The sequence below is a fragment of the Oryctolagus cuniculus genome, chromosome 7, assembly GCF_051225735.1.
Source record: "Oryctolagus cuniculus isolate XC-2025 breed Fujian yellow rabbit chromosome 7, ASM5122573v1, whole genome shotgun sequence".
Lineage (NCBI taxonomy): Eukaryota > Metazoa > Chordata > Mammalia > Lagomorpha > Leporidae > Oryctolagus > Oryctolagus cuniculus.
Window position 1 is genome coordinate 62531633 of NC_142873.1, and position 26188 is coordinate 62557820.

At 38.4% G+C, this 26188-nt stretch overlaps 1 protein-coding gene across 1 annotated transcript in view; it reads left to right on the forward strand.

Annotated features, from left to right (window-relative positions):
- LOC100344835 (mitochondrial adenyl nucleotide antiporter SLC25A24) overlaps positions 1-26188 on the forward strand; it is a 74247-nt gene that overhangs the window by 21842 nt on the left and 26217 nt on the right. The window contains exons 4-6 of the mRNA XM_002715453.6: positions 3896-4007; positions 16679-16837; positions 23088-23240. Coding sequence (XP_002715499.1) covers positions 3896-4007; positions 16679-16837; positions 23088-23240 — 424 coding nt within the window. The remainder of the gene's footprint in view (positions 1-3895; positions 4008-16678; positions 16838-23087; positions 23241-26188) is intronic.

Sequence of the window (26188 nt, forward strand, 5' to 3'; positions counted from 1 at the left end):
AAATATGATCTAACCCTAGTTAGAATGACTATTAATAAAAAGTGCTGCAGAAGATGTAGAGAAAAGGAAACAGTGATACACTGTTTGTGAAAATGCAAATTAGTACAACCATTTTGAAGAATTGTATGAAGGTTCCTTAGAAAATTAAAAATAGATCTACCATATGGCCCAGCTATCCCACTTCTGGGATATGTCCAGAGGAAAGGAAATTAGCATATCAAGGAGATACCTACATTCCCATGGACATTGCAGCACTATTTACCGTATCTAAGATATGGAATCAACCTAGACACTATTCATGAGCGAATGGATGAATAAAAAGTGGTATAAATGCACCATGGAATATTGGGTGGGAGGGAGGGTAGGGTGGGAAGAATCACTATGTTCCTAAATTTGTACTTATGAAATGCGTGAAGTTTGTATACCTTAAATAAAATTTAAAAACCTTTTAAATGGGGAAAAAAATAAAAGAAATCCTGGCATTTGGAACAAAATGGATAAAACTGGAGGACATTATTTTAAGTGAAATAAGTGAGGCACAGAAAGACACATACTGCATGTTCTTTTTTTACGTGAAAGCTAAAAAAAAGTTGAATATAGAATAGTGATCACTGGAGCTTGGGAGGGGGATGAAATAAAATTGGTTAGTAGATACCAAAGCAGAGAGAAGGACTGCAGTCCAGTGTTCCACAGTACAGTAGGCTGACTATAGTTTACAGCAGCCTATATTATATTTTATGAAGAACTAAAAGAGAGGAGCTCAAAGATTCAAATATAAGAATGACAGGGATAAGGAGATGAAATGCTCATTATTACGATCTGGCCAGTATACACTGTATAGGAGTATTGAAATACTACATAAATATGTACAATTATTACATATTAATCAAAATGTATTGAACCTTTGTGGAATATTTTAAAACAAAAACAACTTCCAAAGTAATTCCATTAGGTGAGTGACCATTTTTAGCAACAGAAACAAACTGAAATTATACATACTCCCAGTGTAATGGTTTCTCAGACTGTCCTTAATGGGGACTGTGTGTGTGTGTGTGAGGAATGTTGGGGAGACATTTTAGAGCACACTCCTAGCTTCCCCCTATTGCTTGAACCAAACAGTTCTATAATCATTTGTTTTATATCTTAAACTTTGATTTGTTTGATGTCTTAAGCTTTTGAAGAAAAGATTCTAAGGTTGCAACCACTGTGTTTTTGTATAAAGGACAGATACAACTTATTTTAAGGAGTTTTTTTTATTTTTTAAAAATACTCATTTTATTTATTTGAAAGGCCAAGTGACAGAGAGAGAAGGAGAGATCTTCCATTCACTGATCCACTCCCCAAATGGCCAGGGGCTGGGGCTGTGACAGGCACTTGATCCTGGTTTCTCACATGAGTGGCAAGGCCCAAGTTCTTGGGCTATCTTCTGCTGCCTTCCCAGGCGTATTAGCAGGGAGCTGAAACAGAAGGAGCAGCCAGGACTTGAAACAGCCCTCCGATGTGGATTGCTGGAGTTGCAAATAGTGGTTTAACCAATCCACAATTAAAGTCCCATACGAAGTTATTTTAAAAGGTCAGAAGGAAGGAGGTAGTAGAAGGCAGAGAGATGAAAGGGAACCTAATGCTTTTTGGACCCTCTCACCCCTTAATATGCCATGATCTTTCTCCCTGTGAAACACAAACTGCTCCGTGTGAGGTCTGCTTTCACAGCCCAGAGAGGCTTGGTGGTAGTGTGTTCATTCTCACACTTGCCTGGGTTTGAGAAGCGATCAGTGTGAAGTACACATTTTGATTCATTTTAGAATCCTTTTGTGTATGAGTTCCCAAACCCTGACTTTCACTGCATCCCTTAAATTATACTAGTGTGGATTCATCCCAAATGTCACCAAATGTCTAGTACTTTGATAATTCTCTGCATAGAATCGAATATTGTTGAGTTATAATGACAAATGTGATGGCATGTGTGACTTTAGAGTCCTCAGACCTAGAGTCCTAACTACAGGTGAACAGGATACAGTTGTGAACTAACCACAGTTTTTGCGTCTGGAGTTTAGGCTAGTAGGAGAGATAGTTCCAGGTGATCACAATATAGTGTCTTAGGAGAAAGCAGATTGAAGTGGGCATTGCATGCTGGTGAATTTTATAGTAATATTTTTGTTTATCTGACATTCTTGAAGGTTATTTTTCTTGTCTGTAGGATCATAGGTTGACAGTTCTTTCCCCCAGCACTTTGAAGTTGTAACTAAGGTGTCTGCTAGCCTGCATTTTTTTTTTTATGAGAAGTCAGTGGTTGTGTTTTTCATTGCCCCCCTTATATAACATTTCTTTCTTTCTCCATTCTTACTATCATTTGTTTCCTTTTTGAACTCCAACATTGCTATCATCTACAGAATTTAATATCCATTAGCTATTTTTGTCAGGTTGGTGGAGTCACGTGTAGTTTGGTGCTCAGCCAAAGGTCCAAGGGATACCTACATAGTTTCTAGAGTGCCCTCCAAAAATTTGCCTTGCAAATTCCTGTCCCTTCAGCAATATTGAGCTCCAGTCTCTGTTTATTCTATCCATCTCATCTCTTCTAAGGCTTCTACTCACCAAGCTACAGTTGCAAGGTGTCCGCAGCCAGAAGCCAGAGTGAATTGGATGGGCCCAACTCGTTTGTTTGTCTTCCTTCAAGTACCACAACCTATTCTTGTTAGTAGACCAGTGCCTGAAAACAGATATTATGTCTAGTTTCATAATTGTTTCCAGTGGGAATACAAGTTTTATATCTACTATTTTGTGTTTGTTGGAACTAGAATTGGATTAATCTTTATGTTGACAGATTGGAATTAATTTTTTATAATTTCTATTGAAAAGGCATTTTAGTTAGTTTTACCTTTTATTCAGACACGAAGAAGCAGTGTTTGATTTTTTAAAATTTGAGAGTCTTAATATTAAGTAAATCATGAATTTTGCATGAATACTCATCGCTTTAAATTCATACAAGGTCATTTTAAAATTGACTTTAAAAACTATAAATAGGGAGAAAAGGATCAGAGACAAAAATATTAGAAGAGCCAAAAGGTATAAGGTTGGTCTTCAGTCAATTTCATTCACTTATTACTCATTCATTTGTCAAAAATCTCAGTGCTATAGCTACACAGGTGACTTAGAAATTGTTTTTCTCTTCAAGAGATTACAGGAAGATGTGAGATAAACAAATGTGTGCATGGATTTTGAAATTTTTTTGCACTAAAATAAACTTATCTTTTAATTTCATTTTCCAAGAACTTTTTTTTTATTATAAACACTTTTATTTAGTAAATATAATTTTCCAAAGTACAGTTTATGGATTACAATGGCTTTTTCATTAAAAGCCCTCATACAAATAATTAAACAGGCAATATGTGATAAATTCTAGTAAAGGGGATTTCTACTAAATACTTGTTCAGTACTTTAAACTGTAAGGTTATCAAAACAAGGGAAGACTGAAAAACTGGCATAGCTCTCGGGAGCCTTAAGAGACATGATTACTAAACAGAATGTAACCTCTTAGAGGAGACCCTGAAACAAAGAAGAACATTAACTGAAAACTAAGAAAATGTTAATAAAATATGCACTTTAGTTAATAATAGTGTATTAATATTGGTTAAGTGTAACAAATGTCTCATAATAATGTAAGGTGTTACTAATAGGGGAAATAGGATTTGAGGATTTAAAGCAATTACATGTACTCTGCTCTCAATTTTTCTGAAAATTGAAACTGTTCTTTAAAAAGTATTTTTTAAAAATCCAGTATGAAAATCGTGAAATACAAATAAATGCCCCAACATAAATATTTAAGAAGTATTTGATTTTTAATAATGGCACTAACTTTATTATACAAATGTTATAGGCACTTTTTTTTTAATTTCAGCATTGACGCTGATGGGACAATGACAATAGACTGGGATGAATGGAGGGACTACTTTTTACTTCATCCTGCATCAAATATCAATGAAATTATTCGTTTCTGGAAGCGTTCTACAGTAAGATTACTTTGTATTTTACTAATTTAATTTGCTTTAAGTGTCACAGCTATTATAATTGATTGTATGAGAGGACTTCAAAATACTTAAATATGAAAATACATATTATGAAAATGTTATGCATAAATTTAAAAGAAATTTTGCACACTTATTTTTAATACCACTTTTCCATGTACTTGTTGAAGTATCCTCAGATTTTTCTGTTTACACAGATATGATGTTCCTGATTGGGTCTTCTGGATAGAAAATATAAATCAAATATTAGGATTTCAAAATTTTAGGCTCAAAAAAGTAATACTGGACAGCTGGGGACTATGGATGGGTCACCATGGTTTTTGCCTTGTTCTTGACTTCAACAGAAGACAGAAATCTATTGTGAGCCAGAAAAGTGAAAGCAAGAGCATTTTATTAAAGAAAGCAGTTAAGACCAGTATACTCCATGGACAGAAAAGCACCTGTGGGCTGTAGGGGTTCTACGTTTATGGAGTCCAGGAAATGCATGTTAAGGGGATGTTGGAATATTTATGTTATTTCTGGGAAAGAGGTGGCGACTTCTAGGAACTAGGGATCTACTTCTTTTCTTTCCTTATATGGCCACTTTTGTAGGATGTCATATAGTGAAAGGGATGATTTCTATGATGCTAATGCATTACAATGAGGATATAATGAAGCTGGAGGTCAGGTAGTGATTAATCTGAACACTATATTGGATCCAATCAGTTTGTACCAGCTGCCTTTGTCTGCCTTTTGCTATCATGAAGTCTTTGAAAGACCTTGGTCTTTCTTCCTGTTTTCTGACAGGTAGAGGCTGGGGCTTGCAATATACCATCACAAAGGATCCAGTTATATAATCTACCTGCCCATTTTATATAAGCATTTTGTTTTTTATATAAGCATCCTACAACTAGCTGAGCGAGGGCGAGCTCCATTTTGGACATACATAACAGCTGTACCAGCTGGTGTCTGCATGCCCAGCAACCAGCTGAAAGGAGATACCTGAGTCTGGCTAGGAGAATTGACAGGAGGCTGAGTGCTCATGACTGTGGGAGCTGTGCTATGACTGTGAAAACTTTGTAGCTGCAATAGAGGGTGCAGGATGTGGCTGGGTCTTTGGGCAGTCACGTGGGCAGCTCCACATGCTTGGGGCTCCCTGATTTCCTGGTGAGGATTATTGCTGTGGGATCTGTGCTCACACTGAGGACTGCACATATCCTTTATGTGGTTCGTGTGGCAGTAAGGATGAATGTTGTATCCACTAGGGTTAGCTTCCAGGCATTGGTTTCCTTTGTGTAGAGGAGGTGAGTGTGAGACTATGCCAGCAGAGCTGAACAAACTTCCCCTCTGATTTAAAAAAAAAAAATTACCATCCCCAACTTGGTTGTCACCTTGAACACTCCCCTCACTCTGGAACAATGAACAGAACTTCCTGACCACACCCAGACATGCCTTTGAATATTCACTGAGGGGGGGGACAACCACTGAGACACAGAGGCATAGTCCAAAGATAAAAGCCATCAAAGGGAAAAAAGAAAAAAAATACAAGTATCTCCACAAATGCCTAAAAATAAATGCAGTGATTCAAGAAACAAGAATAAGGAAGACAACATTGTCGCTCCCCCATTCGCGGAGGAACGACACTAAACCCTGCGCTGTTCTTTTGTCTGCTCGGCCCTTCCCGGGTTTGCTGCTGGTCCTTCCCGGGTTGGCTGCCGACCCTTCCACCTCCGTGGAAGGGCAGTTCCCCCTGCCACTTTCCCCACTTCCGCGGGGGAGTGGCACACCACAGGCCAGCTCTCTCGGGGGCTGCTCAGATGTTATCCGGATGTTCCCTTTAGATGTTCCTGGTGCTTGTTGTCTCTCTCCTCCTTTGTAGTCCTCTTCCACCAATCCCAACTCTGCTACCCACACGCCGAGCACGCTGCTCTCCTCCAATCAGGAGCAGGATCAGCTCCTGCAGTTTGTCAAGTTGGTGAGAGGCAGCTGCGTAGAAGTTTACTCCTCCCCAGCACCATATTGTGGGATAGCAGATGCATAGAATAAGTCTTAATTCCAGTAACTTAGCCTAGTCTCAGTTGCTCCCCACAAACATGATGCCACCAAAGGGACAAAACAACACTTCAATACTAGAATGTGAAAATGAAGAGATTGAAGAAATACCAGAAATGGAATTTAAAAAATTGATCATAGGATTAATTAGAAGTAATCAGGGGCCAATGCTGTGGTGTAGAGGGTAAAGCTGCTGCCTGCAGTGCTGGCATCCCATATGGGTGCTTGTTCGAGCCCCAGCTTCTCTACTTCCAATCCAGCTCTCTGCTGTGGCCTGGGAAAACAGTGGAAAATAGCTCAAGTCCTTGGGCCCCAGTGCCCACGAGGGAGACCTGGAAGAAGCTCCTGGATCCTGGCTTCAGATTGGCACAGCTGTGGCCATTGCAGCCAACTGGGGAGTGAACCAGTGGATGGAAGACCTCTCTCTCTCTCTCTCTCTCTCTGTCTCTACATCTTCTCTCTCTGTGTAACTCTGATTTCAAATAAAATAAATAAAAAAAGAAGTAATCAGAAGCAAACCCATGAATTAAATAAATCCATACATGACATGAATAGAAATTTTTCCCATGAAATTGAGATTTTTAGAGAGAAATCAAAATGAAATATTGGAAATGAAGAATTGAATAATTTAAATAATAAATAATAAAAGCCTTAACAACAGACTCGGTGAAGCAGAAGAAAGCATATCTGAATTTGGAGACATCCTCTGAAAATTTATAGTCAGGCAAAAAAAAAAAAAAGGATAAAGAGAGAGAAGGAGAAGGAATTAGAAAACTAAAAAACAGTCTTGGAGATTTGGGGGCTACTACCAAACAACCCGACATATGGGTCTTAGGAGTTTTCTGAGACCGAAGGCATGGGAAGAGAGAATGGATTAGAAGACCTTTTTTTAGTGAAATGATTGCAGAAAACTTCCCTAGTTTGAAGAAAGAAAGGGAAGTCCAAGTACAGGAAACACATAGAACTCCTAACAGACATAACCAGAAAAAATCTTCACCACAACACATTGTAGTCAAACTCACCACATTAAACATAAAGAAAAGTTTCTAATGTGTGCATGAGAGAAACACCAGATTATTTTCAGAGAATCTCCAATTAGAATCATAGCTAACTTCTCATCAGAAATCCCATAGGCTAGAAGAGAATGGCAATATAGTCCAAGGCTTAAGAGAAAAAAAGCCTGTAAACCCAGAATACTGTACTCTGCCAGGCTGTCATTAATGATTGAAGGTGAAATAAAGACTTCCATAAAAAATAGAAATTGAAAGAATTTGATAACACCTTGTGGGGAGCAATCCGGACTGGACTGAGTTACTGGAATTAAGACTTATTCTATGCATCTGCTCTCCCACAATATGGCGCTGGGAGAGAAGTAAACAGCTTCCGCACAGCTGCCTCCAGTTCAACTAATAAACTGTAGGACTTGCTATTGATTGGAGGAGAGCAGCGTACTCGGCGTGTGGGCAGCCGAGTTAGGATTGGCGGAGGAGGACTATAAAGGAGGAGAGAGATGGCATGCACCAGGAACATCTATGGGGAACATCTAAGGGAACCCGTGCAGCCCCCGAGAGAACCGGCCGGCGGTGTGCCGCTCCCCTGCGGAAGTGGGGAATGCGGCCAGGGGGAACTGCCCTTCCACGGAGGTGGAAGGGATAGTAGCCAACCCGGGAAGAACCAGCAGCAAACCCGGGGAGGGCCGAGCAGACGAAAGAACAGCGCAGGGTCCTGTGTCGTTCCCCCACGAAGACGGGGAGCGACATAATGGTGCCGTGACTCGGATATGAAGCCCAGGCAGGGTTTAGTGTCGTTCCTCCATGAAGAGGGGGAGCGACATAATGGTGCCGTGACTCGGATAGGAAACCTGACTCGGATAGGAAACCTAGAACGGATAGCAAACTTAGGAGGGAAGAAACGGGAAGAACTGGGAAAATACCGGAGAGAGAGACTAGCAAACAGCCTAGGGAAAAGCCGGACGAAAAGGGTGCCGGAAGAAGCTATTGAAAGCCTAGGTATAGACTCAGATACGGACTACGGGGGGAAGCTGGGAGAAATCTCTAAGGTCGAAAGCGAAAGTGAAAGCTAGAACAAACAGACTCGGATATGGACTGTGGGGAGAGGCCAGGAGAAATGAGGGAGGAGTATTGTTGGAGGAAAGCTTGGGGAAACATACCGGGTAGAGAAAAATGTTAGGGAAATTGAAGCCGCGGGGGGCAGGCCGAGGCGGATACGAAAGCCACTTTGGGATTCTCAAGTTAGCCCGGGAATAGGGGGCGAAAAGTTGAAACCAGAAGCTGAAACGTGAGCCTGGTTGGGATCCGTCTGATTAGCCCGGGGAGCAAAGGACGGGAAGCCAAACCGTGGGGCGGAGACGTATGCTGGGTTGAATTCGCCAGGCTAGCCCGGGGAACTTAGATTGAATGCTAGTGGCGGACACGTAAGCTACGCTGTGTGACTCGCGGAGGCTGCCGTGCGCAGAGAGAGCGTGCGGGGCACAAGTAGATAGGGAACGGGGCTGGCGCGAGGCCGTGGTACAGACGCGAAGGGCGTGGAGACCGCGGAGCGCGCGAAGCCGAGCCGCGCAGAGCCGCGAAGCCGCGCGGAGCCGTGAAGCTGCCGGCAGGGCGAGGCGCCGGAAAGCTGCCGAGAAGCAGCCTCGGGGCGGGCGCAGCCGGGAAGCCGCGGGGATAAGAGAAACAGAAGTTTAGAAATGGAATGAGAGCGGGAAGCTGCGGGGATAAGAGAAACAGAAGTTTAGAAGTAAAGTGAGAGAAATAGGAATGCTGGTAGAAGTAAAATGGGAGAAATAGGAATGCGCGGAGATAGAGAAATAGAGAAATAGAAAGGCCTCCCTACAACACTGCAATGTGAGAGCTTGGATTCGGTCTGCCTGATTAAGTGAGGCGATGAGCACCTGGGCGGCTAGCAGCTTATGCGCCGCAGGTCACCGAAGACAGGCACGAATTAACATCAGTAAGGCTTCCCCCACAATACAACAATTAGGAGGCTTGGATTCGGTCTGCCTGATTAAGGCGGTAAGCGCCAGCAAGCAGCTCGACCAGAGTATGAGCTGCAGGTCACCGAAGATAGGCACGAACCAACACTAATAAGTCTCCCTCACAATACGGCAATGAGAAGGCTTGGATTCGGTTTGCCTGATAGGTTTTGTAAGCACCTGCAGGCAGTTCTAGCAGAGCAGAGCATGCGCTGCAGGGCACCGAACACAGGCACGCATCAGCGCCTAAAAACCTCCTCACAACATGGCGAAGAGAGGACCCGGATTCGGTTTGCCTGATAGGACTTGTAAGAGCCTGTGGCAACTCTAGCAAGTAGAGCAGAGTGTGTGCCGCGGGACACCGAAGACAGGCGCGTATCAACGCTAAAAAATAAAAAGAAAGGGGGATCTGTGGGGAGCAATCCGGACTGGACTGAGTTACTGGAATTAAGACTTATTCTATGCATCTGCTCTCCCACAATATGGCGCTGGGAGAGAAGTAAACAGCTTCCGCACAGCTGCCTCCAGTTCAACTAATAAACTGTAGGACTTGCTATTGATTGGAGGAGAGCAGCGTACTCGGCGTGTGGGCAGCCGAGTTAGGATTGGCGGAGGAGGACTATAAAGGAGGAGAGAGACGGCATGCACCAGGAACATCTATGGGGAACATCTAAGGGAACCCGTGCAGCCCCCGAGAGAACCGGCCGGCGGTGTGCCGCTCCCCTGCGGAAGTGGGGAATGCGGCCAGGGGGAACTGCCCTTCCACGGAGGTGGAAGGGATAGTAGCCAACCGGGAAGAACCAGCAGCAAACCCGGGGAGGGCCGAGCAGACGAAAGAACAGCGCAGGGTCCTGTGTCGTTCCCCCACGAAGACGGGGAGCGACATAATGGTGCCGTGACTCGGATATGAAGCCCAGGCAGGGTTTAGTGTCGTTCCTCCATGAAGAGGGGGAGCGACAACACCTGTCCAGCCTTACAAAAGATGCTTAAGGATGTGCTATACACAGAAACACAGAAACTTGATCATCACTATGAAAGAAGGTGAAGGCAGAAAATCTCCCAGTAAAATAACAAGTGAAATATAAAGTAAATAATTGGAATATTTATGGAAAAATAACAGGACCAAGTAATTTCTTATCAAGTCACCTTGTGTATAAGTGCCTTCAACTCTCCTGTTTAAAGATATAGTCTGGATGAATGGATTAAAAAACCAAACCCATCTATTTGCTGCCTACAAGAAACACATCTTACCAACAAAGATACACACAGATTAAAAGTAAAGGATGTATGTTGAAGTGAAATCGACACTATGAGAAATGGTGACTTGATCAGCATAGCCCTGACTGTTAATGAACAACTTAATACATTATCCCTCTTAGTAGTTTTTTTTGTCTGTTCTACTTAATTTGACTGGTTTAATTCTGTAATTAATACACAGTTATTTTAAGTGTTGAAATTTAACTGAAATGTGATCCCTGTTAAACATAAGAGTGGGAATAAGAGAGGGAAGAGATGTACAATTTGGGACATGCTCAAGCTGACTTGCCCCAAATGGTAGAATTAGAAACATACCAGGGGACTCCAATTTAATCCCATCAAGGTGGCATGTACCAATGCCATCTCACTAGTCCAAGTGAACAATTTCAGTTCACAATTGATCATAATGAAAGGACTAAGAGTCAAAGGGAGCACATAAACAAGTTTAGTACCTGCTAACACTAACCGATAGAATAAATAAAGGGGAGAGTGATCCAATATGGGAAGTGAGATACTCAGCAGACTCATAGAATGGCGGATGTCCTAAACAGCACTCTGGCCTCAGAACCAGCCCTAAAGGCATTCGGATCTGGCTGAAAAGCCCATGAGAGTATTTCAGGCATGGAAAGCCAAGACACTCTGCCAAAAAAACAAAAAAACAAAAACAAAAACAAAAAAAACCTAAATGAAAGATCTCTGTGAGTGAGATCCCAGTGGGAAGAACAGGTCTTCAAAGAAGGAGGTACCTTTCTCTGAAGGGAGGAGAGAACCTCCACTTTGACTATGACCTTGTCTAAACAAGGTAAGAGTCGGAGAACTCAAGGGGCTTCCATAGCCTTGGAAACTCATGACAGGAGCATAGGGAGATTACTGATGCCATAAACAGGAGTGTCAATTTGTAAAGTCAACAACAGGAGTCACTGTGCACTTACTCCTCATGTAGGATCTCTGTCCTTAATTTGCTGTACATTGAGACTTAATGCTATAACGAGTACTCAAACAGTATATCTCACTTTGTGTTTCTATGGGGGTGCAAACTGTTGAAATCTTCACTTAATGTATACTAAACTGATCTTCTGTAAAAAAAAAAAAAAGAAATTATCAATTCCCAACTTGACTCTCACTGGGATTAAACATGACAATAGGTCTGATCTGATTTCATCATCATTTAAAAAATCATCTATTATTTTTCACTTTATGTTTCTGTGTGGGAGCAAACTGTTGAAATCTTTACTTAATGTATGCTAAACTGATCTTCTGTATATAAAGAGAATCAAAAATGAATCTTGATGTGAATGGAAGGGGAGAGGGAGTGGGAAAGGGGAGGGTTGTGGGTGGGAGGGACGTTATGGGGGGGAAGCCATTGTAATCCATAAGCTGTACTTTGGAAATTTATATTCATTAAATAAAAGTTAAAAAAAAGAAAGAAAGAAAGACAAATACCACATGTTCTCCTTAAATTTAAAATTTTTAAGTTAAATTAAAAGCTAAAAATAAAAAAATAAAAAAAAGAGTAAAGGATGGAAAAGGATATCCTATGCTAACAGAAATCAAAAAAGGAACTGGCATAGTCATCCTAAGATAAACTTATTAAGAAGAACAGAATAGACTTTAACACAAACTGTTAAAAGAGACAAAGAAGGGAACTATGTAATGATTAAGGAATCAATTCAACAGGGAGATATGACTATAATAAACATATATGTACCTTATTACAGGGCACCTCACTATTTAAAAGAAATGTTAATAGATCTAAAGGGAGATATAGACTCTAATACAATAGTAATGGAAGATTTCAGCACCACATTTTCAGCAATGGACAGATTAATGAGACAGAAAAACAGCAAGGAAATAACAGAGTTAAGCAACATTATAGACCAAATGGACATAACAGATATCTACAATACTCTAGCCTACAGCTGCAGAATACACATTCTTCTCACCAGTGCATGGAACTTTCTCTAGGATTGACCACATGCTAGGCCATAATGCAAATCTCAGCAAATTCAAAAACATTGAAATCATACCATATATCTTCTCAGACCACAATGGAATGAACTGGAAATTAACAAGTCAAGAATCTCAAGATTGTATGCAAACACATGGAAACTTAACAACATGCTCCTGAATGAACAGTGGGTCATAGAAGAGCTAAAAATAAAAAAAAAATTTGAAACAAATGAAGACAACAATACAACATATCAAACTTTGGGATACAGCAAAAGCAGTGTTAAGGGGAAAGTTTATAGCAATTGGTGCCTACATCAAGAAATTGAAAAGGCACCAAATAAATGAATGATCAATGCATCTCAAAGACCTAGAAAAACAACAGCAAACAAAACCCAAAATTAGTAGGAGAAAAGAAATAATTAAAATAGAGAATAAATAAACAAAATTAAAATCAATAAATAGTACAGAAGATCAGCGAAATGATGAGCTGGCTTTTTGAAAAAATATACAAAATTGACACACCATTGGTCCAACTAACCCAAAAAAGGAGGCAAAATTCCTAAATCAATAAAATTAGAGATGAAAAAAGAAATGTAACAGCAGACAAAACAGAAATTAAAAGAATCATCAGATTCTTTGTTGTGTATGCCAACAAATCAGTAAACCTAGAAGAAATGGATAGATTCCTGGACATATACAACCTATCTAAATTGAGCCATGAAGCATAGAAAATCTAAACAGACCCATAACCAAGACAGAAATTGAATCAGTAATAATACTAGCCAACTGAATCCAACAAGATATCAGAAAGATCATTCACTCAGAGCAAATGGCATTTATCTCTGGTATGCAGGGATGGTTCAGCATTTGCAAATCTATCAATGTGATACATCACATTAAAAATTGAAGATAAAAAATCATGATTATCTTCCCAAAGGGACAAACATCATATGTTCTCCCTGATCGGTGACAACTAACCAAGCACCAAAAAGGAAACCTGTTGAAGTGAAATGGACACTATGAGAAATAGTGACTTGATCAGCCCTTGTCCTGACTGTTGATGTACAATTTAATACTTTATCTCTTTTAGTATTTTTTTTGTTCTACTTAATACTATTGGTTGAACTCTGTAATTAGCACACAATTATTCTTAGGTTTCTAAATTTAACTGAAAAGTGATCCCTGTTAAATATAAGAGTGGGAATAAGAGAGGGAGGAGATGTACAATTTCGGACATACTCAAACGGACTTGCCCCAAATGGTGGAGTTAGAAATGTGCCAGGGGATTCCAATACAATCCCATCAAGGTGGCATGTACCAATGCCATCTCACTAGTCCAAGTGAACAATTTCAGTTCACAATTGATCATCCTCATAGGTCTAAGAATCAAAGGGATCACACAAACAGGACTAGTGTCTGCTAATACTAACTGATACAGTAAAAAAGGGAGAGAACGATCCAACATGGGAAGCGGATACACAGCAGACTCATAGAATGGCAGATGTCCTAAACAGCAGTCTGGGCTCAGAAGCAGCCCTTAAGGCATTCGGATCTGGTTGAAGAGCCATGAGAGTATTTTAGGCATGGAAAGCCAAGACACTCTGGCAAAAAAAAAAAAAAAACAAAAAAACAAAAAAAAAACACAAACCCTAAATGAAAGATCTCTGTGAGTGAGATCCCAGTAGAAAGAACAGGTCATCAAAAAAGGAGGTACCTTTCTCTGAAGGGAGGAGAGAACTTCCACTTTGACTATGACCCTGTCGGAATAAGATCGAAGTCAGAGAACTCAAAAGGCTTCCTTAGCCTTGGCAACTCATGACTAGAGCCTAGGGAGATTACTGACGCCATAAACAAGAGTGTCAAATTGTTAAGTCAACAACAGGAGTCACTGTGTACTTACTTCTCATGTAGGATCTCTGTCCTTGATGTGTTGTTCAATGTGAATTAATGCTATAACTAGTACTGAAACAGTATTTTACACTTTATGTTCTGTGTGGGTGCAAACTGATGAAATCTTTACTTAATATATACTAAATTGATCTTCTGCATATAAAGATAATTGAAAATGAATCTTGATGTGAATGGAATGGGAGAGGGAGCGGGAGATGGGAGGGGTGCGAGTGGGAGGGAAGTTATGGCGGAAGGGAAAGCCATTGTAATCCATAAACTGTACTTTGGAAATTTATATTTACCAAATAAAAGTTAAAAAAATAACAAAAATAAAGAGTAAGCATTTTAATGCTGTTAGCACTAAGCAAAGTACAAGAAATGGCACCCATATGGGATGCTGGCATTGCAGGTGGCATTACCCACTGTGCCACAGAGCCAGCCCTAGAAAATTACCATTTTGAAAAAACTGAATTAAATTTTTTTCATTGAAATAAATTCATTAACTGGTTATAAAGATGTCCGAACAGGACCTAGTTTGAGGCACTAACTAGGCTAAGACATAAGTTTCAAAGAGTCCTTGTTAGAGAAACATGAATTCTCTTAAAATTGGAACAAGAACAAGCCTCAGCTTTATGGTGGAGAAAGTGTGGTGAAATCATTGATGGCTTATGAAAGTTTATGGGGTCAATGCCTCACAGAAATCAGTAGTTTACAAATTGATAACTAATTTTTCCAACATCATGCTGGATGATGTTGGAAAATAAAGCCTGAAGCAGTAGAACATTCACAGCAATTTGCAAAGAAAAATTAATCTTGTTCATTACCTAATTTGAGAGGACTTCCAGTTAACTGCTGACACAATAGCCATTCCCTAGACATCTCAGTGGGTTTAGCTTACAAATTCTGATTGAAAAATTAAAAGCAGAGTAAACTTGCTGCTCAATTAGTGCTAAAACTGTTGTGATTGGAATCACTGAAGACAAAAGCAGAAGTTTTGATGGAAATTTAATGAATTAGATCAAGGTGGTGAAGCATTTCTTGGAAAAGTTTAACAGGAAGGGAAACATGGCTTTCCCAGTATGGTCCTGAAGACAAAGAGGTGGGAGTAGTCCAGATAGAGCCGAAGTGGACTGGTAAGAGCAAATGTCAACACAACAGGTTTTTAGGATGCTCAAGGCATTTTGTTTGTTAACCTTCAGGAGGGCCAAAGAATGATAACATGTGCTTATTAGGAGATGGTTTTGAGAAAGTTAGCCAAAGCTATAGCAAGAAGATGCCTTGGAAAGTTCCACCAAAGAGTCCTCTCTACTACAACCATGCAGTCGCTCAATCCTCTCATCAAAAAGGGCAATTGTGCAAAAGTTTTTTTCTGGAAAATCACAGGGCACCCAACTTATAATACGTATTTGTCTCCTTCTGACTTTTTTTGTTCCATAATTCAAAAAAATCTTGATAAGGCACCCAGTTTTCTTCAGGGAGTAACGTAAAATATATTATATTAACATGGTTAAATTTCCAGGAACTTTAGTTCGTGTGGATGAAATAAATGGCTTGTAATATTGCATATCAAAGTGTTTTTACTTTATGGAACTTATGTTGAGAAATTAAGTTTACATTTTTAATTTTTATCTTTAATTTTTAATCAAGCTCTTTAAATTACCATCATCTAGGTTTACAACTACACAAGAGACCAAGTTGCTGCTCTTGTTGGGTTGACTTTCTAGTAGAGCAATAAAGCAAAAAAAAAAAAAAAAAAAAAAGAAACTAACTCATTTAAGATTGTGCTAATTATAAGAAAGGAAGTGATGGAAAGACCCAAGGAAAAATATTTTAGGTAAAGAGAAAGTCAAGTCTGAAGGCTCTGAGGTGAGAATGTGCTTGGAAAATAAGAAATTAGTTGAATAAGTAAATGATGTCAAGAAAACTAGGCAGCAGAGAAGTGATTTGCCCATGATGATTGACAGGTGATGGAACTGAGATCCTCTGAGTTGCCTGACACTCTTTCCTGTGAACTACACTGCTTTCACATTTAGGCAAATGGATAGGCTTAGCAAGAGCATGTGTGATTACTGAAAATAAAGTAAAATGTGGAACTCAATAAAGCACAGATATTTTTTAAAACAAACTACAAATTTCTGACTCAGACTAAGTGTACAATGAATTTTAAGAAGTTTAAATGAAGCAAGGAAAATTTGAAGATATGTATTTCTTACCTAGTGTGTGGTAGATACTGTGGTGAATGACTAGGACATGATTCCTGCTCTTGGGATTTACATTTTTCATGAAAGTGATTATCTAGATAGTTTGAGAATTTTATCACTAACTTTAAGTTAACAGAAATTTATATGGCAGGTGTTATTATAAACCATTTGGCCTAGTACAGGTATCAAGAAATTGTTAATATTCTGTAACTTTTTTGTTCTTATAAAATTATATTTTGTCTTTATAAAAAGTTATCCTTTTAGTTTGTCAAGTGTTTGCACTTTATTGTCTTGTTCTTTTCTCTCTCTCTCTCTCTCTCTTTTTCATTTATTAGGCAGTTGACATTGGAGAGAGTATAGCCATTCCAGATGAATTTACTGAACAAGAAAAGCAGTCTGGAGATTGGTGGAAGCGTTTGGTGGCAGCAGGAATAGCTAGTGCCGTCGCAAGGACATGCACAGCACCTTTTGACCGCTTGAAAGTCATGATGCAGGTAGTTGGCGCATCTTACCCAGCCTGTAAGAGTTGAAGTAACTGGAAAAGCCCTTGAATACTATCTTAAACATTTTGGCACATTTCATATGACTTTTCATTACAGTTTTATATATTTTTAATTGTAAATTTTTAAATTTTCAATATTTAAATGATTCCTTAATTTTATTAAAGATACTGCTATGTAATTCAAATTAATTTTTCTTTGGAATATTAATAAAACCACCCTGTTAGTAATGGTTTTTCAGAAATAAATCCATGAGTGAAGTATAAAGAATCATGTATGATAAGTTATAGTATATAGTATATAATATATTGTCCAGTTACCTTTATGTCAATGAGTAATAGATTGTCAGTAGTAGTTTTAAATAGTGTATGGCTTAATAAAATCCATAATTAAAATTTAATAATTGCTGAATACTTTTTTTTAAAGATTTATTTATTTATTTGAAAGTCAGAGTTACACAGAGAGGAGAGGCAGAGACAGAGAGAGAGAGAGAGGTCTTCTGTCCAATGGTCCACTCCCCAGATGGCCGCAATGGCCGGAACTGTGCCAATCCAAAGCCGGGAGCCAGGAGCTTCTTCCAGGTCTCCCACATGGGTGCAGGGGCCCAGGGAGTTGGGCCATCCTGCGCTGTTTCCTATGCCATAGCAGAAAGCTAGATAAGAAGTGGAGCAGCTGGGACTAGAACCGGCACCATATGGGATGCTGGCGCTTCAGGCCAGGGTGTTAACTGGCTGCGCCACAGCGGCGGCTCCGCTGAATACTTTCTTTACACAGATATAAAAATCAGTAATCCACAATCTAGTTTAAATTTGTAATTAAACTTGCATATCTGAGTGTTTGTCTTTTTTGGGGTAATATTGGTGACATTTTGGTCATGGATTGTGAAGTTATTATTATAAAATATAAATAAATTGTGTAAAACTTGTAATGCTTATTTAGTTAAAGCTTATTATATATTAGATACTTTAATAGGAATTAGAGGCTACAGCAGTTACATTAGTTATAATTTTTGCCTTTAGAGAATTTAGAGTATAATCAGGAAAATATAAAATTATGTATGTAATAAAATGTGATATACGTGCTGTGTACCCAGACAGAAGATACACATAACACTATAGGAATGTTCAGAGAAAGTAAATGCTGTTTCTTCTTGGCTTATTATTTCTCACATAAATATTTAGTGATGTCTTGGCTAAGGCTTTGTGTAGGGAATATACTTTAAATGACATAAGATAGTAAAACACCCCATCATCCTTCTGCATGTTTGATTTTGTGTGTGGCCTGTGTTCCATTCAGTCAGGGGTATAAATTCAACCAGTTGTTAGGAAACATCAGGAGTGGAAAATCTTCTGTTGTGGGTAGAAACAGAAAAATTCAGCTTCCACAGTAACTGGATCTGTAAAAAATAAAAATGAGTTGTAAAGGAAAAAACATGAATATAGTACAGGGCTACACAGAGATGGAGACATACAGGAAGGGAAGAAGGATGGGGAGGGAATCAAGAGGAAAAATAAAGAAGATGTATTTGTTGTGTGCTCATCATTTGCTAGCTGCTAGAAATGCAAAGATGCAAAGCATATGTGTTATACACTAGGATCTTATAGACATAAGCAATCTATATGTGTGATGATGGTGAAGGTGATATTGACAACAATTATCCCTTATGTGTACTTGCTGTGCACAAGACAGAAAGGCATATGTGGATATTGTAGGGATAGGTAGGGGCTCTCCAAGGGGATGAAAATGGGTCAGTGGATTAGGAGAGTGAAAATGAATGGAGTAAATAGCAGAACATGGAAAGAGTGAAAAGAGAAAGGAATCAGGGACTGGATAGGAAGAGGAAGAGGTGGGAGACAGAAAAGGAAAGGAACTAGAGAAGAAATAGGAAAAAAAGGAAGGTGATAGAAGAAAGATAAGTGAGAAATGGGGAGAGAATAATAATGTAATGAGAGGCAAGAGGAAGGAAAGAAAGGAGGGAGTCTCTGTCCTTTAATGCTATTGGATCTCATTCCTTTCAGTTATACACATATTTTACACTGAGTAGGTTAACTAGATCTTATCCTCTTTATTAATGGAGGTATTACTGTTGAGTCTCACACAACTGAGAGGAGTATTATGAAGTACATGTGTGTTGTAAGACCAGAGGTTATTTTACGCAAATGAAGAGTCAGAGAGCCCTGGGTTTGAATTTAAGCTTTGCTACTTTATGTCCACGGGTCACTCCCAGTTAGGTCCATCTTCCCAGGAGATCATCATACAGGGTTATTTTAAGAATTAAACTTAGGCCGGCGCCCCGACGCCGTGGCTCACTTGGTTAACCTTCCACCTGCGGTGCCAGCATCCCATATGGGCGCCGGGTTCTGGTCCCGGTTGCTCCTCTTCCAGTCCAGCTCTCTGCTGTGGTCCGGGAGGGCAGTGGAGGATGGCCCAGGTTTTGGGCTCCTGCACCCGCATCGGAGACCAAGAAGAAGCACCTGGCTCCTGGCTTTGGATAGGCTCAGTGCCAGCAGTAGCGGCCATTTGGGGAGTGAACCAATGGAAGGGAGACTTTCTTTCTGTCTCTCTCTCGCTGTCTAGAACTCTACTTGTCAAATAAAAAAAAAGAATTAAATTTAATGTTATAAAGTGCTTAGCATAATTCTGGCATCTAGTGAATGCTCAAAAATTGAGTGTGCTGTGGTTTTGGTAGAAATAAGATGAATAAATAACATTGTTACTCTTTTATCAAAGTCGCATTAAAGTTTCTATAGTTATTTGCTTGAGATTTCATACATTGTATTTTTAGAACACAATGAATATATATGCCAGCTGAGAAAAATCTGGAAAATAGAAAAGCTGAAAGCCAAAACGTTGTCTATCCTCTCATCACCCAAAATCATCATTATTAACACTTCAGTGAATTACTTTTTAGACTTTTGTAAAGGCATTTTTTACAGAGTAGCAATTACTTTTTGTTATTTTTATGATTGACAATATAACCTGAACATATTTTTATAGTTACTTCATGTTCTTCAACTAGAGTTTTTAATGACGATGCAATATTTATTTGTTTTCTCAATTTTTCTTATTGCTAGACATGCAGGTGGTTTTTAATACTCCTCTTTTAAAAATAATTATTCATAATTTTATGATGGAGATCTCTTTTTATGACTCTTTTTGTACTTGTAGAGAAAAATTCCTAGAAATTTGCCTAGTGGTATGAACATTTTAAATAATGATATAAATATTTTAAAGTAATGATATGGACATTTCTGCTTTCACATGTGAAGATGAGGGCATTTTCAAAATATGGAAACTAGAGTTAAAGATAAGTTTAACTTGCTACAAAAATTTTTTGAGGGTTAGCGTTTTTGTGCAGTGGGTTAAACCACCACCTAGCCTATGAGGATTCCAGTGTCCCATATGAGCACAAGTTTGAGTCTGGGCTGCTCCACTTCAATCCAGCTCCCTGCCAATGAACATGGGAAGGCAGCGAAGATGACCTGTGTGGTTGGACCTCTACCACCCATGTGGAAGAAGCGAATGGACTTCTATGCTTCTAGCTTTGGTCTGGCCCAGCCCTGGCTATTGCAGCCATTTGGGGAGTGAAGCAGCAGTTGGGAGAGAGCTATTGCTCTCTCTCTAACTCTGCCTTTCAGATAAATAAGTTTTAAAATTTGAAATCCATCCATATGAGGAGTCTTTAAGAAGTTTATGGAAAATGGGTATTATGAAAAACCTATGCATGAGTTTCAAAATTTTATGCACTAATAAACTTATCTATTTCATTTTCCCACAAACTTTAAAAAAGCTTTTCATTTATTTGAAAAGCAGTGTTATAGAGAGAGGGGCAGAGACAGAGATCTTCCATTTGCTGGCCCCTCCCCACATGGCTGCAAAGGCCAGGGCTGGACCAGACTGAAGCCAGTTGCCTGGAACTCCATCCCTGTCTCCTACATGGGCAGCAGGGACCCCAGTACTTGACCATATTCCACTTCCTTCCCAGGCACATTAGCAGGGAACTGGATCAGAAGTGGAGCAACTGGGACTTGAACCAGTGCTCATATGGGATGCTAGCATTGCAGATGGCAGCTAAACCTGCTATACCACAATTCTGGTCCCTCCACAGAATTTTTGTAGTACTTTCATATGTATTGGTAAGTTATTTTCCAGATTTGTTCTACCTATATGAGATGAGAATGGCTATTTTGCCTTGCTCTCTCATTATCATCTTTTTATATTACTGACAGGGAATATTTTATTAATGGTTTGATTTTTTACTTTCTTAAAACAACATTTTCCTTATCAAAAATAATATGTTAAGAAAATGAGAGAACATAGATAGCTTACAGGATGACATTAGTTGTTTGTGGAACCTTTGTGTACTAGTTTGCTATAACAAAACCAAAACTGGATTAAATAACAGAAATCTACTGTGTTGCAGTTCTGAAGGCTACAAGTCTGAAATGAAGGTGTTGGTGAATTAGTTCCTTCTGAGGGCAGTATGGGATAATCCATTTCCAGTCTCTCTCCTTGACGTGGCAATTTCCTCTATATGTCTCTTCACGTTGTCTTCCCTTTGTGTATGTCATGTCCTTGTGTCCAAATTTCTTCATTTTTATGAGGATGCCTGTCAGATCAGGGCCCACCCTAAAGACCTCACTTGAACTTGTTGGCCTCTATTAAGACCCTTTCTCCAAAGAATGTTGTATTCTGAACAATGAGGTTTAGGAAGTCAATGTATCAATTTTGGATGACAAAACCTAGGAGAATCCACTGTTGAAAATTTGTTGTATTTTCATCCCTTCTTTTTTTAGTGCATATTTCAATGCACTTTTTAATAATCATGTCTTATTTTGTTAGCAACAACACAAATCCTTTACGCTGAAATTCTCTGATAATTAAGATATTTTTTCTTCCTTATTTTATTCTTCAGTGGTTTAGATTACAGTGTTCCCCCCATATCTGTGGAAGACCCTCAGTAGATTCTTGAAACCAGAGACAGTACTGAATCCTAAACATATTGTGTTTCTTCCTATATATACATTTGTGCCTACAATGAACTTTATTGTAAAAATTAGGGACAGTAGGAAATTATCAGCAATAGCTAATAATAAAAGTGAACAATTATAACAATATCCTGTAATATAAGTTATGTGACTTTTACCTTTTCATGTAAAGAAGCACTTTATAATTTCTGTTTGTCATATTCTGATTTGCAACATCACTCTGCTTGAGTTTTGGAGCCATTATTTTGTAAAATAAGGCTTTTTTTTAGTGATTTGATATTTTTTATTTTTTAAACTTTTATTTAATAAATATAAATTTCCAAAGTACAGCTTTTGGATTACTGTGGCTTTTTCCCCTCATAACCTCCCTCCTACCTGCAACCATCCCATCACATCCCATTCACATCAAGATTCATTTTCAATTATCTTTATATACAGAAGATCAATTTAGTATTCAATTTAGTATACACTAAGTAAAGATTTCAACAGTTTGCACCCACACAGATATACAAAGTATAAAGTACTGTTTGAGTTCTAGTTATACTGTTAATTCACATAGTACAACACATTGAGGACAGAGATCCTACATGGGGAGTAAGTGCAACAGTGACTCCTGTTGATTTAACAATTGACACTCTTATTTATGGCGTCAATAATCACCCGAGGCTCTTGTCATGAGTTGCTAAGGCTATGGAAGCCTTTTGAGTTCACCAGCTCTGATCTTATTTAGACAAGGCCGTAGTCACAGTGGAAGTTCTCTCCTCCCAAAATAAGGCTTATTTGAACACATATCCTGCAATGCCATGACGGTTGGTCTGATAACTACTGCTAAGTGACCAAGGGACAAGTAGAGGTGTGAATATGTTGGCCAGAGTTTATTCACATCCAGGGCAAGATGGAGGGGGATGGTTGAGATTTTATCTCACTATTCAGAATGCTGTGCAATTTAAAACTTATGAATTGCCTATTTCTGAAATTTTCTATGTAATATTTTTAAACTGGAAACTGTAGAAAGCAAGCTTGCAGAAAGCAAAGGTGCAAATAACAGAGGACTACTGTAACTTTTAAGTATGTATTTGGGGACAAGAGCAAAATTAATGTATTAATTTTATATGTTTCTGAAGGAAAATGAAGATGATGTTGAAAATCATGGATTTATACATTGAGTCTAATTGTTTCATTAGAAATAGCAAAACCTATGCTCTATTGCCTGGAAAATAAATTGATAAAACATTCAATCTGCTATTTGTTTCTAGGTTCAAAGTTTAAAGACAAGGAGAATGAAATTGATTAGTGGATTTGAGCAGATGGTAAAAGAGGGAGGTATTCTTTCTCTTTGGCGAGGAAATGGTGTAAATGTTTTTAAAATTGCACCAGAGACAGCAATCAAGATTGGGGCCTATGAGCAGGTAAACTGTTATTGACTGTGGAATTTGAAATGAAGATCAAGATTTAAAATTTCTATTAAAAATGAACATTTTTAATAAAAACCTAAATATTTCTTTGATGAAAACTAGACTGTACAAGCAATAGTTATCAATGCAAATATTAATGACTTTGCTTATTCATATTATCTTTGCATTTTCATACTGCTGTTGTTTACAAGAGAAGTTCTGTGGATTATTATGTATGATGTCTATTAGTAATTTTCATTTCAACCCCTCACCAAAATTTCATAATTATTTTTCCTTTGAATAATATGAATGTTTTATGGAGTTTTCAGTATATTAATTAATGATTAGAGGGTCAACCTCTAAATTTAGTCAAATGATTAACAGATGAAATATGTACTGAATTTTAAAATTTGTTAATCTTTAGGATTTTACTTTTGCTAAAATAATTCATTTTAGGATGGGATATATATTTTCAAATACGAGGGCACTTCTAAAAGATAATAGAAAAATAGCATTAATATGAGTTTATTTTGATTCTTTGTGTTTCCGTATTTTCCAGCCTCACTGCAAATCTTAATTCTGCAAATCTTAATTCTCTATTATTTATACTTTTTGTAGCAGCAAAGTGCTTTTTTGGACCTTGTTCACTATGTTATAGAACCTCAAAGTTTTAGCAAAATACAAAAGATTGATAGTATCCTTTCTTAAGCAGTTGAAAAGCAAACAGATAAATAGTACATTGGACTGGGTAGTAATGCACATATTAAAAACCTATCACTTGGGGCTAGCTCTGTGGCACAGCAGGTTAAGTTGCAGCCTACAGCACTTGTATCCCATGTGGGTGCCAGTTTGAGCCCCTGGTGCTCCAATTCTGATCCCTGCTAATGCACCTGGGAAAGCAGCAGACGATGGCCCAAGTTCTGGGCCTCTGCCACACACATTGGAGTGCCCAAAAGAAGCTCCTGGTTCCTGGATTCAGCCTGGCCCAGCACTGGCCTTTGTGGCCATTTGCAAAATGAACTAGTGAAGACCTCTCTCTCTCTGTCTCCCTCTCTCCTATCACTCTCACTCTGCCTTTCAGATAAATAAATCTTTTTTTAAAAAAAGAAAAAAACATATATCTTACTTAAATAAAGATGTGCTTACTCATTCAACAAGTATTTCTTTCAACAATAAATGTTTCTTGAGTGTCTCATATGTTTTAGACACTTTCTAGGTGATGGACATGTCACAGTAGATAAAACAAAACAGAAAACAGAACCAAGTGACCAACCAAAGAGAAACTCCACTTGCTTCTGTGGAATTTAAATTGGACAACAGGTTGGAGTCTACAAAGAAATATATATGGCATATCAGATCACAACAGCTGTGAGGGAAATAGAGGATGGAAATGAAGATAAAACTGACAACTCTTTTTAAAAAATTTTATTAATATAAAGAGAACAGATTTCATGTATTTCCCACGTAGACTTCTAAGAGGATTATCATACTTCCTACCTTCCTTTTCTCCCACCCTCAATCCCCTTCCATCCTTTTTTTCTTTTTTCTTTATCTTTTACAAAAATAATTTCAATCTACTATGTAATCACAGACTTGATGCACTACTAACCATAATATTCAACAAGTAAAAGTAGGAAGGCCACTGTTTGAAGAAGCATAAACAAGGACTACAACCACCAATCAAATCACAAGATGTCCACTTCATTCCTATGTATTTTTTGTATTTTATATTAGCTACCACATATCAGAGAAAACATATTTGTCTGTTTGAGACTGGCTTATTTTACTGAGCATAATGGTTTCCAGTTGCATCTATTTTGTTGCAAAAGATTCTTTTTTATGGCTGAGTAGCATTCCATAGTACGTGTGTGTGTGTGTGTGTGTGTGTACTGCATTTTCTTTATCCAGTCGTCAGTTGATGGATATCTGGGTTGATTCTATGTCTTAGTTATTGTGAATTGAGCTACAATAAACATATGCTGCTTTCATATCATTTGGGTAAATTCCCAGGAGTGGGATGACCAGGTCATATAGTAGATCTATTTTCAGATTTCTCAGGAATATCTGTACTGTCTTCCATAACGGTGATACTGGTATACATTCCCACCAACAGTGGTTAGGGTACCTTTTTCTCCCACATCCTTGCCAACATTTATTATTTTTTGATTTTTGGATGATAGTCATTCTAACTGGGGTGAGGGGAAACCTTAATATGGTTATTATTGGCATTTCCCTGAAGATTGCTGACACTGAGCATTTTTTTTTCATGTTTCTGTTTTTCTATCTGTATTGTGTTCTTTGAACAATGCCTGTTTGTGTCCTTTGCTCATTTCTTAACTAAATTGCTTGTTTTGTTGTTGCTGAGTTTCTTGAGTTCTTTATAGATCCTGGATATTAATCCTCTATCAGTTGCATAGTTTGCAGATATTTTCTCCAATTCTGTTGGTCATCTCTTCATGTTGTTGAGTGTTTCCTTTGTAGTGCAGAAGCTTCAGAGTTTGATGTAACTGTTTATCTATTGTTGCTTTTACTGACTGTCCTTCCAAGGTCTTTCCCAAGAAGCCTTTGCCTATGCCAAAATCTTACAGAGTTTTCCCAATGTTTTTCTGTAGTAATTTGATGGTATCAGGTCATTCATATAGATCCATGATCCATTTTGAGTTGATTTTTGTATAAGATTTAAGTCAGGAGCCTTGTTTTATACTTCTGAATGCATAGACCCAGTTTTCCCAACAACATTTGTTGAAGTGACTGTCCTTTCTCAAGGGATTTATTTTAGCTTGTTTGTCGAAGATTAGATAGTTATGGATGCATGGATTCATTTCTGGGGCTTCTATTCTGGTCTACATTTCTATTTTTTTACTTTTTTAACTTTTATTTAATAAATATAAATTTCGAAAGTACAACTTTTAGAATATAGCAGCTTTTCCCCCTATAACCTCCCTCCCACCTGCAACCATCCC